Raw genomic sequence first — 15,036 nt, 5'->3', positions numbered from 1 at the left:
GAGTCCCAGGCGGCTGGCCGGCCGCTGAAGGAGGGGGACTGACCTAGACATGGTGCAAAGGAAGAGGAGAAGGCGTGCCACTTCTCTGGCTGAACACCACGGGGCTTGCCACGCTGGGCCACCGCTGCAGATCTGGACGATGGGTCTGCCAAGCTTATCCACGTTTCCTGGAGCCAAAGGAAAGTCAGTGCGACCATATATGTGATAAGATGCCAAGAGAGAGAGAGAGAGAGAGAGACTTAGTCCATTGATACCCCACCTTTTCCTCCAAGGTGTTCAAGGTGGTATACTTGGTTCTCCCCCATTTTATCCTCACAAGAACCCTGTGAGGTGGGTCAGGCCAAGAGGCAGTAGCTGCCCCCAAGGTCAAACCCAGTGAGCTTCATGGCTGAGAGGGACGATTTGAACCCAGGACTCTCCCAACACTGCAACCCCCACTGGCTCTCGCATTCCCACACCTGCTTTTCGAAACCCTCCTGGCCTAGCGGCACCCATTATTATAGTCAATAGAAGAAAAATATAAATGTGGATTTATTTATCATGGTCCGCTTTCTTTGGGGATAGCTAGAAAGGTTGCAACCTCAGGGCAGGAGCCACCAGAAAATTCTCAGGTACTAGGCTTTCCAGACCAATGGAACAGTTTCCTGAAGGGGGGTGCATTAGTCTACTGCAGCATACAGTGAGCTGTGGTTCCCCCAAAGCCCAGATCACCCTGAGATGTTTTTAAAGTGGCCCATTGCAGTCTTTGGTACAAATGAGAGCTGTGCAAGAGGTCAGCTGCGTGCGAAGACGGTGACGGCACTATTGCAGCACTATTGCAGTACCTGGCAGACATACAATCCCAGAAGATAAAAGCTCAGGACTGAGCATCTCCCACTGGGCCAGATCCTGTGGGCCAGATCCCGGAGGAGGCGATTCTCTGAGCAGGACATCTGCAGGGGACGTAGCAATGGCGGCACTCTCCACGTTCTTGGGAGCTGGAAGTTCTGAAAGCACAACGTCACCTGGCCAGGAGAAAGATGTGAAAGTTAGAGAGTAGCACAGATGGGTTGTCCCCAAACGCCATGATCTATGTTGATACACACCCATCACAAATCAGGACCACCCAAGAAGACCCCACAAATCAGGTCACAGTGTGCCCTGAAATCAGAGAATCTTAGACTGGGAAGGGATCTAAGGGTCATCTAGTCCAACCCCCTGCGATGCAGGAATCTCAGCTTCAGGCATCCATGACATGAACATCCAACCTCTGCTTAAAAACCTCCAAGGAAGGAGAGTCCACCACTTCTAGTGGCAGTCTGTTCCACTGTCCAGCAGCTCTTACTGTCAGAAAGTTTTTTCCGAATGTTTACTCGGAATCTCCTTTCTTGTAACCTGAAGCCATTAGTTCGAGTCCTACCCTTCAGAGAAGGAAAAATGCAGAGAGGAGGTGTCTCGTAGGCAAATCAGGGGAGAGACATATATTGGATCAGACCAAAGGCCCGTCTAGTCCGCAGTCGGAGGCAGCAGTGCTCCTGAATCCCAGCTGCTGTAAGAGAGAGGGCTGGGGAGAGGGCTGTTGTGCATTCAGAAGCATCGCTGCCTCCAGCTGTGGAAGCAGAGAAGAGCAATCAATAGCCCTCTCCTCCTTCATGAATTTGTTTGATCCTCTTTTAAGGGGATCATCGGGGGTTTGGGCTGGGTGTTCATCAGTATGCAGATGACACCCAGCTCTACCTCTCCTTTAAATCAGAACCAGTGAAGGCGGTGAAGGTCCTGTGTGAGTGCCTGGAGGCTGTTGGAGGATGGATGGCGGCTAACAGATTAGGGTTGAATCCTGACAAGACAGAAGTACTGTCTTTGGGGGACAGGAGGTGAGCAGGTGTGGAGGATTCCCTGGTCCTGAACGGGGTAACTGTGCCCCTAAAAGACCAGGTGCACAGCCTGCGAGTCAGTTTGGACTCACAGCTGTCCATGGAGGCGCAGGTCCATTCTGTGTCCAGGGCAGCTGTTTATCAGCTCCATCTGGTACGCAGGATGAGACCTTACCTGCCCGCAGACTGTCTGGCCAGAGTGGTGCATGCTCTGGTTATCTCCCACTTGGACTACTGCAATGCGCTCTATGTGGGGCTACCTTTGAAGGTGAACTGGAAACTACGACTAATCCAGAATGCGGCAGCTAGACTGGTGACTGGGAGTGGCTGCTGAGACCATATACCACTGGTCCTGAAAGACCTACATTGGCTCCCAGTACATTTCCAGGCACAATTCAAAGTGTTGGTGCTGACCTTTAAAGCCCTAAACGGCCTCAATCCAGTATACCTGAAGGAGCGTCTCCACCTCTATCGTTCTGCCCGGCCACTGAGGTCCAGCACTGGCGGTTCCCTCATTGCAAGAAGCAAAGCTACAGGGAACCAGACAGAGGGCCTTCTCGGTGGTGGCGCCCGCCCTGTGGAACGCCCTCCCACCAGATGTCAAAGAGAAAAACAACTACCAGACTTTTAGAAGACATCTGAAGGCAGCCCTGTTTAGGGAAGTTTTAAGGGATTGATTTTTAAAAAAAATGTTGTTGTAAGCTGTCCAGAGTGGCTGAGGAAACCCAGCTAGATGGATGGGGTATAGATAACGAAATAATAATAATAATAACAACCATTTGAACAGGAAGGCAGTCTGTTCATATTGTGTTTTAATTTGTTGAAAGCCTCCCAGAGCGGCTGGGGGAACCCAGTCAGATTGGCGGGCTGCATCCTGAATCTTCTTCCAGCCCTCCAGTGGATGCCCACCAGTACCAGGCTTATGGAAGAAGGAGAAAAACTTTCCTCCGTCCCCTTTCTCCAAGCTGTGCATAACTGTGTCGTTGTCCTTTTCTCCAGGCAGAAAAGCCCCCAATGCTGCAACCTTTTGCACATAACCTTGAGCCCGCGATGCCAGCGCACCATGCAGACTTCAGTGTGTCTGTCCCCCCGCAGGCCTCTGAGCATGTTTTTGTGTGGCTTCCTCCCAACCCTTCCCTTTATTTCAGCTCTCACCTTTCCCAGCTGCCGCCTTTGCTCTGGCCGTGCGGGGAGAACAAACAGCCGATGTCCTTTTCCGGTGCCCCTCCTGGCCCTTCCCGGCCTTCTCCGCCCCTGGCAGTCCACCCGCCGAGGAGCCCAGCTGACGGTGGCCTTTCAGGAATGAGAATTTATTGCTGGCAGCGGGACAGTCGGCCAGAGGCTTTGGGAATCTGGAGTGGCCTGGCTTGGAAAAGTCGTCCTCTGCTTTCTCAGTCTTGTTTGGCTGCTCGGAGAGGATTTGGGGAGCCCCCTGGCCTGATCCTTCCAGAGGCCGCACGTCTGTGCTTTCTGAGGCAAAAGAGGAGGCCTGCTTCGACGTATCCATCTCTTCCAAAATAGCTGCCATCAACCCCGAGCTGAAGCTGACCGGGTTCTTGAGGGCCGCCATGTACGACTCGCGGTACCTGCACCTTGGCTCATGGACCTTGGCGTCTTGGCCCAGTCGCCGCCTCAGACAAGGCGTGCAGGGCCCTTCCTCTGAGTTTTGCCCCTTCCCACAGCTCCAGCCCCCGGCCATCTCCCCGTCGTCCCCATTCACCAAAAGGAGGTCCTTCTCCACCTTGGGTGACGCTGCATCTCTGTGCAGCTGCTCCCCACTGGCTGACCCTGTTGCCTTGACCGGAAGAGAATTATCCTGCTTCCCTTCTTCGGAAAACCCCAGGAGATTCACGTATTCGCCTTCCAGGTTGTCGCCGATGATGTCGCACAGACTCGGCAAAGCAAATGGAGCAGATTTCTTCCAGGTTCCTTCTGCAACTTTGATGAGGCCAGGATACTTAACCGGAGAGGACTGCAAGCTCCCTGAGTCAGGACTACAGTCCGGACGCAGATTTGCTAGGTGGGTTGAGGACTCTTGCTCCACCAAACCTTCCGTTTTGGGCACTCCGACAAAATCCGGGACGGCTATTTTATTCCACGGGAGGGGGACGATCCCATTCCCCGTGGCCACCAGGCAGGTGTGGAGCGTTGGCCGGTCCAGGTCTCGGTTGACCTCCTCCAGCCACTCTTTGGTGAACAGCAAGGAGCAGGAGGCTTCAGGGACGGAGATCTTCTCCACGGTGGTGAGGTCCCTGGAGAGGCACTTGACCACCAGGCAGGCCGACTGCTCCCCACAGGGCTCCGCTTGCAGGTAGAAGTCCCCCGGGCGAAGAAGGAGGGGGTTGAGCGGTCCGAGGTGGACAACCACTTTCTCGCGAAGGCACAGGGGCCACCCTTCGTGGAGGAAGACGCAGCCGGAGTAAGGAGCCTGCAGACAAGCAAGACAAAGGGGGAGAGAAGGAGAATATAATTATATTTTCTTTTCTTGTGATTTTGGCATTTATGCCAGAAGACAATTATTAGAGGCCTTACAACTCAATAGGCTCAATTCTATGCTACCAACGGTTCAGGACCAGCTCTCGGACAGGAATGATCAAATTACTTTAATAGTGGCTGAATTTTTGAGTGCTGTCCATGTAGAAAGACTGGGCCATTATAAAGAGATTTAGTGGTTCTTAATTGATTGGCGATGTGGTAATGTTGTATTGTATTATTTATGCAAATTGATTTACTCTGGAGTTAAAGATCTGACTGGGACAAACCTTGTTAGGTTGAGCTCATATTTTGCACAATTTGTATGCAGCGTCTGTTTGATAATGTGTGGTTTGCTATGCCTAATAAAGGATATATATTTATAATTATGGGATGCAACTTTTCCTTGCTTTCTCAGCCTCAGTCCAGTATACATTGGCTCCCAGTATGTTTCCGAGCACAATTCAAAGTGTTGGTGCTGACCTTTAAAGCCCTAAACGGCCTTGGTCCAGGATACCTGAAGGAGCGTCTCCACCCCCATCGTTCTGCCCGGACACTGAGGTCCAGCGCTGAGGGCCTTCTGGCGGTTCCCTCATTGGGAGAAGCCAAGTTACAGGGAACCAAGCAGAGGGCCTTCTCGGTGGTGGCGCCCGCCCTGTGGAACACCCTCCCACCAGATGTCAAAGAGAAGAAAAACTACCAGACTTTTAGAAGACATCTGAAGGCAGCCCTGTTTAGGGAAGCTTTTAATGTTTAATAGGCTATTGTATTTTAATATTGTGTTGGAAGCCGCACAGAGCGGCTGGGGAAACCCAGCCAGATGGGTGGGGTATAAATAAGAAATTATTATTATTATTATTATTATTATTACTATTCCATGGGCCTGCATTAGACAAGATCATGATGGGAGGATGTGGTCCTCTCTGCGCTGTCTCTAATGCAACCAACCTCCATCTGTCATGCATGCTTTAATGGAGATTACTGCATTTGAAGGGGGTTGGACTAGATGGACTTGAGGGGTCCCTTCCCATTCTAACCTGGTGCCTTATGGATGTTTTGGACTTTAGTGGAAAGGAGGAGGCTGAGAGGCAACATGATCGCCACCTTCAAATTTCATAAGGGCTGTCTGGGTCCCAGGGAAGATGGAGCAAGCTTGAATAAGATATCAAGATAACAAACTTTTTATAAAAGAATGGAAATGGTTTATTGAATATTTACAGATAAATTGCAAGCAGATACAAACTTTGGCAGGATTATTGTAATAACCTGCAGCTCCATAAGAGTTTATATTTAAAGTAGATAATTAAATTAAATGATAATTTAATTTAAGATAATTAAATTATACTTTAAGATAATTAAAGTAGCAATTTAAATGAATTTGGATATGCTGAAGATATTAACAACCGCAGAAAGAGGGGGAAGGAAGTCAAACCCTGAAATGTTAAAATGATTGTGAAATGAATGAAATGTATAAATTTGAAAAGTATAGATAATTTTGTATTTTTTTTTAAAAAAGGAAGATGGAGCAAGCTTGTTTTCTGGTGCTTCAGAACCAGTGGCTTCAAATGACAAGGAAGGAGATTCTGACTCGACATTAGGAAGAACCTTCTGAGTTTAAGAGCTCTTTGACCGAGGAATGGACGGTGGTGGATTGCCAGGGGTTGGACTAGATGACCCGTGGGGTCCCTTCCACCTCTGTAATTCTAAGACTGTAGCCCCCATGGCAGAGACTGATGGCAGTTGCAGTCCAAGACCCCTGGAGGGCACCAGGTTGGGGAAGGATGCTCTAAAGGGCAGCTACCCAAAGCCCGGGCATTTCCTCTTGCACTTACGCAGGCCGCCTGCCGCACGTGCTCCAGAAGGCGTTTGGAAGGGATGAGGAAGTCCAACAGGCAGCACAGCCCGTCGCTGTGGTATTTGGCCTCCAGGACGCGGAAGAGCTGGCTGAGCACAGTGGGGGCCGTGATGTCAAACGGGGGGTAGAGGCCCGAGAGCGTGTTCTGCACGGCAACATCCAGGGATTGGGGGTCCTTTAAGGGAAGGGGGACAGCAGGCAGTCAGAGCAGTTCACAATCAATTACATATACACAGACACACATATGAATTCACCTTGTTTTGAGTCAGACCCTGGGGTCATCTGGCTCAGAACTAGATCTCGTCCACGGTGGTTTCTCTCCATTTTGATTCCCCCCCCAGTCTCAAGTCCAGATCTCCCCATTTGCATGTTGGTTCCTGCACTGCAGAGGGTTGGACTGGATGATTTCTGGGGGACCCTTTCTACCCTCCAGTTCTATGGTTCTCTGAGTTTCTCACTCCTCTTTAGGCTTCCAGGGCACAAACAGGCCAGAGAGCTTTATCTCTGCCCTTGCCAGCTTCGACCTACAGCAGACGCAATTTGCCTCATAGGTCACAGTCTGTATTTAGCTCTCCTTGACGCGGACGGGCAGGGATGGGGGCCAGAAGCCTCAGCAAAGATGAAGGCTGGCTTACGAGCCAGTGCCACCGGTGGCTGTCTCAGTAGGCTTCTCTTGTGGCCACCAACATCCCACAACAATGGAGGACAACGGTGCTGGTCAACAAATATTTTGGCCTGGAGGCCTTGAGTCTTGGAACTCTCTGGACAGCTTTCAAAACTTTTTTAAAAACCCAGTTAATACACACATTTCCAACTATCATCACTGGTCAAACAGGTTAGCAGGATTTTGCAGTGTTCCAAAAACCTGCAGCACCTATTTATTTCCTTATTTACTACCTTTATACCCACTTTTCCTCCAAGGAGCTTGGGGTGGCGTACATAATTCTCCTCATTGTTTTATCCTTGCAACAACAGCCCTGTGAGGTAGGTGAAGCTGAGAGGCAGTGGCCAGCCCCCAAGGTCACCCAGTGAGCTTCATGGCTGAGTGGCAGGATTTGAACCCTGGTCTCTCCCAGATCTTTGTCCAACCCTCTAACTAGCAACCACTGCTCTGCCACTGGCTCTCTACACTTGTTTAACCTTCTGCATTTCACGGGGTTGGACTAGGTGACCCTGGGGTGTCCCTTCCAACTCTATGATTCTGTGATAGCAAGGGAGACGAAATGAGTAGACTTATATACAGCATCACCTCCCAGCAAATAGAAGGGGAAGAAATGGAGGCAGTGAGAGATTTTATTTTCTTGGGCTCCATGATCACTGCAGATGGTGACAGCAGTCACAAAATTAAATGACGCCTGCTTCTTGGGAGAAAAGAAATGATAAACTAGACAGCATCTCAAAAGGCAGAGACATCACCTTGCCAACAAAGGTCCGTATAGTTAAAGCTATGGTTTTCCCAGTAGTGATGTATGGAAGTGAGAGCTGGACCAAAAAGAAGGCTGATCGCTGAAGAATGGATGCTTTTGAATTCTGGTGCTGGAGGAGACTCTTGAGAGTCCCATGGACTGCAAGAAGATCAGACCTACCCATTCTGAAGGAAATCAGCCCTGAGTGCTCACTGGAAGCACAGATCCTGAAGCTGAGGCTCCAAGACTTTGGCCACCTCATGAGAAGAGGAGAAGACTCCCTGGAAAAGACCCTGATGTTGGGAAAGATGGAGGGCGCAAGGAGAAGGGGACGACAGAGGACGAGATGGTTGGACAGTGTTCTCAAAGCTACCAGCATGAGTTTGACTAAACTGCGGGAGGCAGTGGAAGACAAGAGTGCCTGGCATGCTCTGGTCCAGGGGGTCACGAAGAGGCGGACACAACTAAACGACTAAACAACAACAACAATACAGTGGTACCTCGGGTTAAGTACTTAATTCGTTCCGGAGGTCCGTTTTTAACTTGAAACTGTTCTTAACCTGAAGCACCACTTTAGCTAATGGGGCCTCCTGCTGCCGCCGCGCCACCAGAGCACGATTTCTGTTCTCATCCTGAAGCAAAGTTCTTAACCCGAAGCACTATTTCTGGGTTAGCGGAGTCTGTAACCTGAAGCATCTTTAACCTGAACCGTCTGTAACCCAAGGTACCACTGTATACAGCTTGGGTAACTAGGGCTCCAATCACAAGACTCTGAAAAGCTCTCATCTGGCTCCAGCGTGAGATTAAACCCTTCTGGATCTCAACCTCTGGCAAGCCTCTGTTTGTGTTGAGATGGAAACCTCTGACCAGGAAATCTCTCCCTGGCCTCTGTGTTTGCACAGAGGGCTCTTGGCGGTGCCTCGATCACCCGTCCAATGTAAGCAAGTCAAGCGCTGGCCCGCCCTGACGCCCCTGGCCTGGGGAACCTGAGTCGGCTCTCCCAAAGAGCACCCTCCCTCTTCCCTCTTGCTCCCGGGGTGGCCTCTGGGGAACTGCTCTCGCTCAGCCCGACATGAAAGATGTTTGCGGAGCTCTGTTCCCGCAGCCCACGCTCTGGAGGGACCACCCTATTTATCCTGCAAGCCAGACCTCTTCCCAGACTCTGCGTTCCTGGCAGATGGCCGAGGAGGAGAAGGAGGAGTAGGAGAAGCTGCTCCTGGGTGATGAGAGGAAGATCTTGCGAGAGCGCCTGTTGCTCTCCCCAAAAACATCTCTGCCTCCCACAAAAGCTGCAGCGCTGCCAGCCAGCCCTGGAAATTTTATAACCCTCCTCGTGATGCTCTCTTGCTGCGCTCCCTGCCAAGAGCCCTGGCTTCGGGAATCAGGCGGCCAAATGGAAATCCCAGCTGCGCCGAGGAGCTGGGTTTAAATTGGAAGGAACTTGCACCTCCTCTCCGTCCCGTTCTGTTTATGGAAAAGTTCTGGGAAGCGTTTGCGCAGCTGAAGGAATGCTTCGTGCCTGTGGATAGTATTGCCGGGGCTGGATATTGTTAGCTGACCTGCTGGAATGCTTTGCGCTCATCTAAACACCAGAGGTTTCGGTGGAGATGGTCATGTTCATGGACCCAGAAATCTGTAGAGCTGGAAGGGACCCGAAGCGTCATCCTGTCCAAACCCCTGTGGTTGTGTTACATTGCGATGTGTTATAATTATGGTCATTGTGTTTAAATTGTTAAACCTGTAAACGGAATGTGATTCAGAAGGTGACGGAGCGGGGGCCAGAGAGTGGAAGAAATATATCTCTGCTGTGAGAACTGTTCCAGATTTTAGACACTTGACGAGTAGTTTGGGGCCACAATTAAACCTAGAGACATTATTTTGTCTCGTTAAATCCACAGCTGAAAAATCAGAGAGTCCCACTGAATTCAACTGAGTCCCACTGAATTCAACGGCTAAATCTCGCTGATTTTAGCAAATCAGGTTTGCGCTTGAAGCAAAATGTGAATCATGCATTTCACAGAATGAAAGTTCTGCTCTCTCCTCACAATGTATTCTAGAAGGTCTTTGAGAAGAGGACTTTGCTTTGACCTTGGGGTGGGGGTAGGGGGGCTTCCCTGAAAGCTCTTCCCTTTCCCATGAAAACCCCAGAACCTTCTGATGCAGTGGGACATGGGGAGCAGAGAAGAAACACTGCTCCGGATCCCACCCCACCCCATTGATGTAGTACAGTATTTTAATATTTTTTTCTGGAAGCCGCCCAGAGTGGCTGGGGAAGCCCAGCCAGATGGGCAGGGTATAAATAAAAAATTATTATTATTATTATTATTATTACTTCAAACACACGGTTTGGGGCATTTTATGGCTTGGTGAGGATTAGTGTTGTGATTTCACAGAGATTTGAGGCTTTGGCTCCTCTTTGGCTTCCCACTGCCTCAGAAAGACTTGTGGGCCCCGCAAGCCTCCTGTAACCTTCCTGCTTCTCCCCCAAATTTCTTCTGCAAACTTCTTTCAAAGCCATCTAGGTTGGTGGTCATCACAGTTCATCTCTCTTTGCTCTCTGCCTCTGAAGCCACTTATCAAAACCAACCTCTCTCCTTCTCTTCTGCAGGGGGGAGAGAGAAACCTCTACATCTGAGGGAGGGAGCAAGGCCGCCTGAGGGGTCCCAGCTGCAAGGATCGAGCCAAGCGTTCAGACTGTCACTCAGAGGCAGCCTTGTGCCAATGGAGCCGAAAGGGGAAAGGGGAAAGGGGTGGGTGGGTGGGTGTGCCGAGGGGGAGCAGATCTATTAATTCCTCTGTTTTCTGGACCTGATCCCTTCTGTCTGCAATGAGGCAGAGCCAGGCGGTTTTCCTAACCGCATCGGCTTCCCAGCCCCACACACTCCCTTTCCAAACAGCTGGTAATGATCTCTGCATCCCTCAGCCCCTCTCTCAGTGCCAAACTTTTGTTCCGAGCGGCAAGCTGTGCGTGAGAAAGGGGATCCTCTTCCCAGGCAGGGAGAGGAGGAGGAGGAGGGAACCTGCTTCATCTTGCAAACTGAGAAGCAGGAGCCCTGGCTGGCAGGCCTAAGAAGATAAGGAGAGCTGGCTGCTGGATCAGGCCCATGGCCCATCTAGTCCACCATCCTGTTTTCACAGGAGCCAACCAGGTGCCCCTTACAGGAAGCCCACAAGGCAAGACCTGAGCACAAGAACAGCTTTCCCTCCAGCAGATTCCAGCAACTCCACCGGCTACAGCTTTGTCAATAGTAACTGAGCTGAGCAACTGTTAAAGAAGAAACAGCCCACAATGCCATATCCTCCAGCATTTCTCCAGTAAAAATAGGGAGCTTCCAACATACAGAAGAACATCCAACATTTAAAAACTTCCCCATACAGGTCTGCCTTCAGATGTCTTCTAAAGTTTGTATTTATCTCCTTGGCTCGGGGGTCACATAACTCCCTACCCTCCAGCATTTCTCTGATGAAAATAGGGACGTCCTAAAGAAAAGAGATGGGACGCGGGTGGCGCTGTGGGTTAAACCACAGAGCCTAGGACTTGCCAATCAGAAGGTCGGCGGTTCAAATCCCCGTGACGGGGTGAGCTCCCGTTGCTCAGGCCCTGCTCCTGCCAACCTAGCAGTTCGAAAGCACGTCAAAGTGCAAGGAGATAAAAAGGTACCGCTCCAGCGGGAAGGTAAACGGCGTTTCCGTGCGCTGTTCTGGTTCGCCAGAAGCGGCTTAGTCATGCTGGCCACATGACCTGGAAGCTGTATCCCGGCTCCCTCGGCCAGTAAAGCAAGATGAGCGCCGCAACCCCAGAGTTGGCCACGACTGGACATAATGGTCAGGGGTCTCTTTACCTTTAAGGAAAAGAGGGACATTCCAGGATCAAATGAGAAACTGGGGCAGCTTCTGTAAATCCAGGGCTGAAAACAGGGACACTTGGAGGGTCTGCAAGGATGTAGTACCACAGAGTTGGGTTGCAGCACTCATAAAATCAATATCCACACTTATATTTTGCCCTGTGCTTTCTAGGCAAAGGTCCTGTGCTTTAAAGCTCTGTGTCTGAGTGCTCTTCACGCCTCCCTCCCCCCCCCGACAAAAACCTGCTCTTTAAAGCTGAAGCACAACTCAAGACAATTCCGTTTCTCCACGGATTGCCATTTGCTCCGATTCCGTGGTAAAGAGTGGGTTTCGAAGTGAAAGCTCCGGGGCGAAAAATGAGAGCTAGGATAGAGAACTTTGAAGCACTGACCTGCCTGGGAAGCACAAAGGAAAGGTAGGTGTGGATAAGCCCACAGACTCATTGAACGGTAGTTAGAAGGAACCTCATCTAGTCAAACCCCTTTCAAAGCAGGAATCCCAGACACATAGCTGCCACCAAAACTCTGTTTAAAAACCTCCAGCAAAGGAATGCTACATCGGCACCTCCACTGGTACAAACCGAGGCCGGACAATATGTGTGGAGGGCAGGAGAATCATAGAATTGTAGAGCTGGAAGGAGACACCAAGGGCCATCTAGACCAACCCCCTGCAATGCAAGGATCACAGGCACAGAATCCCTGACCTAGTGGCCCTGCCACCTCTCTTTAAGAGCCTTCAATGGAGGAAACTCCACCCCCTTCCAAGGTGGTCCTTTTCACTCTCAAACTGTTCCCACCAACAGAATGTTCTTCCAAATGTTGAGTCAGAATCTCCTTCCTTGTCATTTGAATCCATTAGCTGGAGCCCTCCCCTCTTGGAGCAGCAGAAAGCAAGCTTGCTCCATCTTCCATCTGACCTTCAGATATTTGAAGATGGGTGTCACATTACCTCTCATGTCTTGTCCAGGCTAAACATACCCAATGCCCTCAGTCTGCGAGATCCCGGTCCAAATCAACATTTTTGAACCAATATATAAATATGTGCAGCAGGCAAAGGTGTCTCCTTAACCGGCTGAGCGAGGTCAAGTGAGGTCAGGCAATCCTCCACCAGGGGGGAAGCACCTAAAAGTTTGCACATCATGAGAAGCCCCTGCACCTCCAACCCTTTGCCCAGGGTGATATGCCTAGCAACTAGAGGTTCTCCAAGGAATCACACACTTTCTCCTGCACTGATGGAATTCCTGACACTTCACCCATGACAGGTACAAAGGAACACAGGAGGCTGCATTATCCTGAGTCAGGCCATTGCTCCACCCAGTTCAGTATTGTCTACACTGACTGGCAGCAGCTGTCCGGGGTTTCAGGCAGCGAAATCTCCCAACCCTTTCCAGAGATGCTGGTGAGGAGTGAGCCTGGGGCTCCTGCCACTGAGCCCCTCCCCAAGCCCAAAGATGTCCAACGGCTTCAGGAATGATGCTTTGACTCAGCCCAGCAACCATGAGGAATTGTGTTGGATCCAAAGACCTGCTGACTGTGGCCCCATCTCAGATGCCACTTTGCTGAAGCAGAGCAGAGGTGACCTTGCTGGCCTCACCTCTTGTCCCAAACCACCAGGGGCATTCCTGGCATGAACACAACTACTTAAAAACTCCCTCACCATCAGCTTCCCATCTCCGTCAATTCCCACGGAAGGTCCGGAGGCTGTGCAAAGTCTACACCCAACGGCTGCTGGGAAACCAATGAAATGCCCCGTCTGACTAAGAAGGTCCTCCAACCGCTCCGGACCGGCTGTCTTTTGAAGGAGCAGGTGGTTGCAGGGACCTTATTTAGAGCAGCCTCGTTCCATAGGACAGGCACCTGCAGCTCTGGAAAGCTCTCAGAACAAGAAGAGAATCACAGAATCGGAGAACTGTAGAGTTGGAAGGGACCCCAAGGGTCATCTAGTCAAAGGTCATGAAGAGAAAGCAGACCTCTTGATCATTCCAAATGCCGAGTCATAGAATCACAGAAGGCGTCCCAAGGGTCAGCTAGCCCAACCCCCTGGAATGTAGGAACCACAGCTAAAAAGTCCCTGACAGGTGGCCCTCCGACCCCAGTTTAAACACCTCCTATGAAGGAGAGAAAGGGGACGCAGGTGGCGCTGTGGGTTAAACCACAGAGCCTAGGACTTGCCAATCAGAAGGTCGGCGGTTTGAATCCCCGCGACGGGGTGAGCTCCCATTGCTTAGTCCCTGCTCCTGCCAACCTAGCAATTCAAAAGCACATCCAAGTGCAAATAGATAAATAGATACCACTCTGGTGGGAAGGTAAACGGCGTTTCCGTGCGCTGCTCTGGTTCGCCAGAAGCGGCTTAGTCATGCTGGCCACATGACCCGGAAGCTGTACGCCGGCTCCCTCGGCCAATAAAGCGAGATGAGCGCCACAACCCCAGAGTCGGCCACGACTGGACCTAATGGTCGGGGGTCCCTTTACCTTTACCTTTTATGAAGGAGAGACTTTCCCAGGAAGCCGATTCCACGGCCGAACAGCCACAAGGACAATCTGTATCCTACACTGATCCCAATTCCTCCTCCCTCCCACTTATTTAAAGAAGCAAACCCAGAGCCTGGAACAGCAGCCCCCTCCTCCCTCCCTGCTGCCCCATCTTAGCTGCCCCACAAGGTCGACATAGAGCCGAAAGACGGTGGTCTCGCGGTGTGGCCGAGCCAGGGAGAAACTAAACAGCCACAAACGAAGCCCTTCGGATTACCATGGTTCCCTCGGAAGCGACGCTGGAGGAGGCAGAGAAGCGAGGGGGGCACCAAGTCCCAGCGCCGCCGCCGCCCCCTCCAAAAGAAACCTCCTGGATCACTTGTTGGCAAACTCCTTGCTGCTGCGTCTGGGTCTCGCGTCAAGCTCCTTCCCAGCCATCTGGGCTGCTGGGCTTGTCTTCTGCGGTGGGGGCACCACGACGGACCCCAGGTGTGCCCCACACCCCCCAAGGAGACGGCGGGGAGGCCTCAGGCCAGCTTGCAAACCCTCCAGCCTCAACCCTGCCAGAGTCCAGCGCCACTGGTTGCTCCTCTCCAAACTTCTCCCATCCTTCGCGTCTTGCAAAAGAAAAAGGAGCCCGCTCTCTCTAGCTGCGAGGGGGAGGGATTGAGGAGTGGAAAGGAGGAGAAAAGACGGGGGGGGGGAGGCTGTCTGAGCTTTAAAAAGCTGCCTCTCTCTCTCTTTCCCTGGCTAGCGTTGCTGGAGAGGCTCTCGCAGAGCAATGCCAGAGCCAGCGAACAGCGGTCCTCTTTGTGCCCAGCGGCAGAGGCCCTGCCCCGTGGCCAGACAGGCCTGGAACCAGCTGCAGGGTGCCCAGGAAGGCTTGGGGGGTGCAGGATCCAGCCATGATGTCACACGGGCCCTTTGCACCTGGGATCAAAGCCGCCAGGTCAACGGGCCAGCGAAACCATCGCCCTCCTTCCAGGCTTGTTTCTGTCCAGCTGTCCTTTTGCGCGCACACACTCACCAAATCCTCCCAGCGGTTTCTTTTCTCTCCTTGTGCTCTGAAAGGGGCCTGCCAGCCGCAGAGGCCTGTCAATGGGGCAGCTAAGCTTAAGGGGGCCCCCTCCCCC

General features: G+C 51.6%; 1 protein-coding gene across 1 annotated transcript in view; it reads right to left on the bottom strand.

The window, feature by feature from the left end:
• Positions 1–14,595, bottom strand: part of KIAA1755 — a 29,832-nt gene extending 15,237 nt beyond the window's left edge. The window contains exons 1-5 of the mRNA XM_083618374.1: positions 14,181–14,595; positions 6,158–6,355; positions 3,009–4,281; positions 825–1,004; positions 44–167 (exon numbers count right to left, since the gene is read on the bottom strand). Of these exons, the coding sequence (XP_083474500.1) occupies positions 44–167; positions 825–1,004; positions 3,009–4,281; positions 6,158–6,355; positions 14,181–14,183 (1,778 nt within the window). The 5' untranslated portion in view covers positions 14,184–14,595. The remainder of the gene's footprint in view (positions 1–43; positions 168–824; positions 1,005–3,008; positions 4,282–6,157; positions 6,356–14,180) is intronic.
• Positions 14,596–15,036: the final 441 nt, after the last annotated feature.

This window comes from Podarcis filfolensis, assembly GCF_964270895.1.
Source record: "Podarcis filfolensis genome assembly, chromosome: 6".
In the NCBI taxonomy this organism is placed as follows: Eukaryota; Metazoa; Chordata; class Lepidosauria; order Squamata; family Lacertidae; genus Podarcis; species Podarcis filfolensis.
Note: the sequence above shows the minus strand (reverse complement) of the source record. Positions and strands in the feature narration are given on the sequence as shown.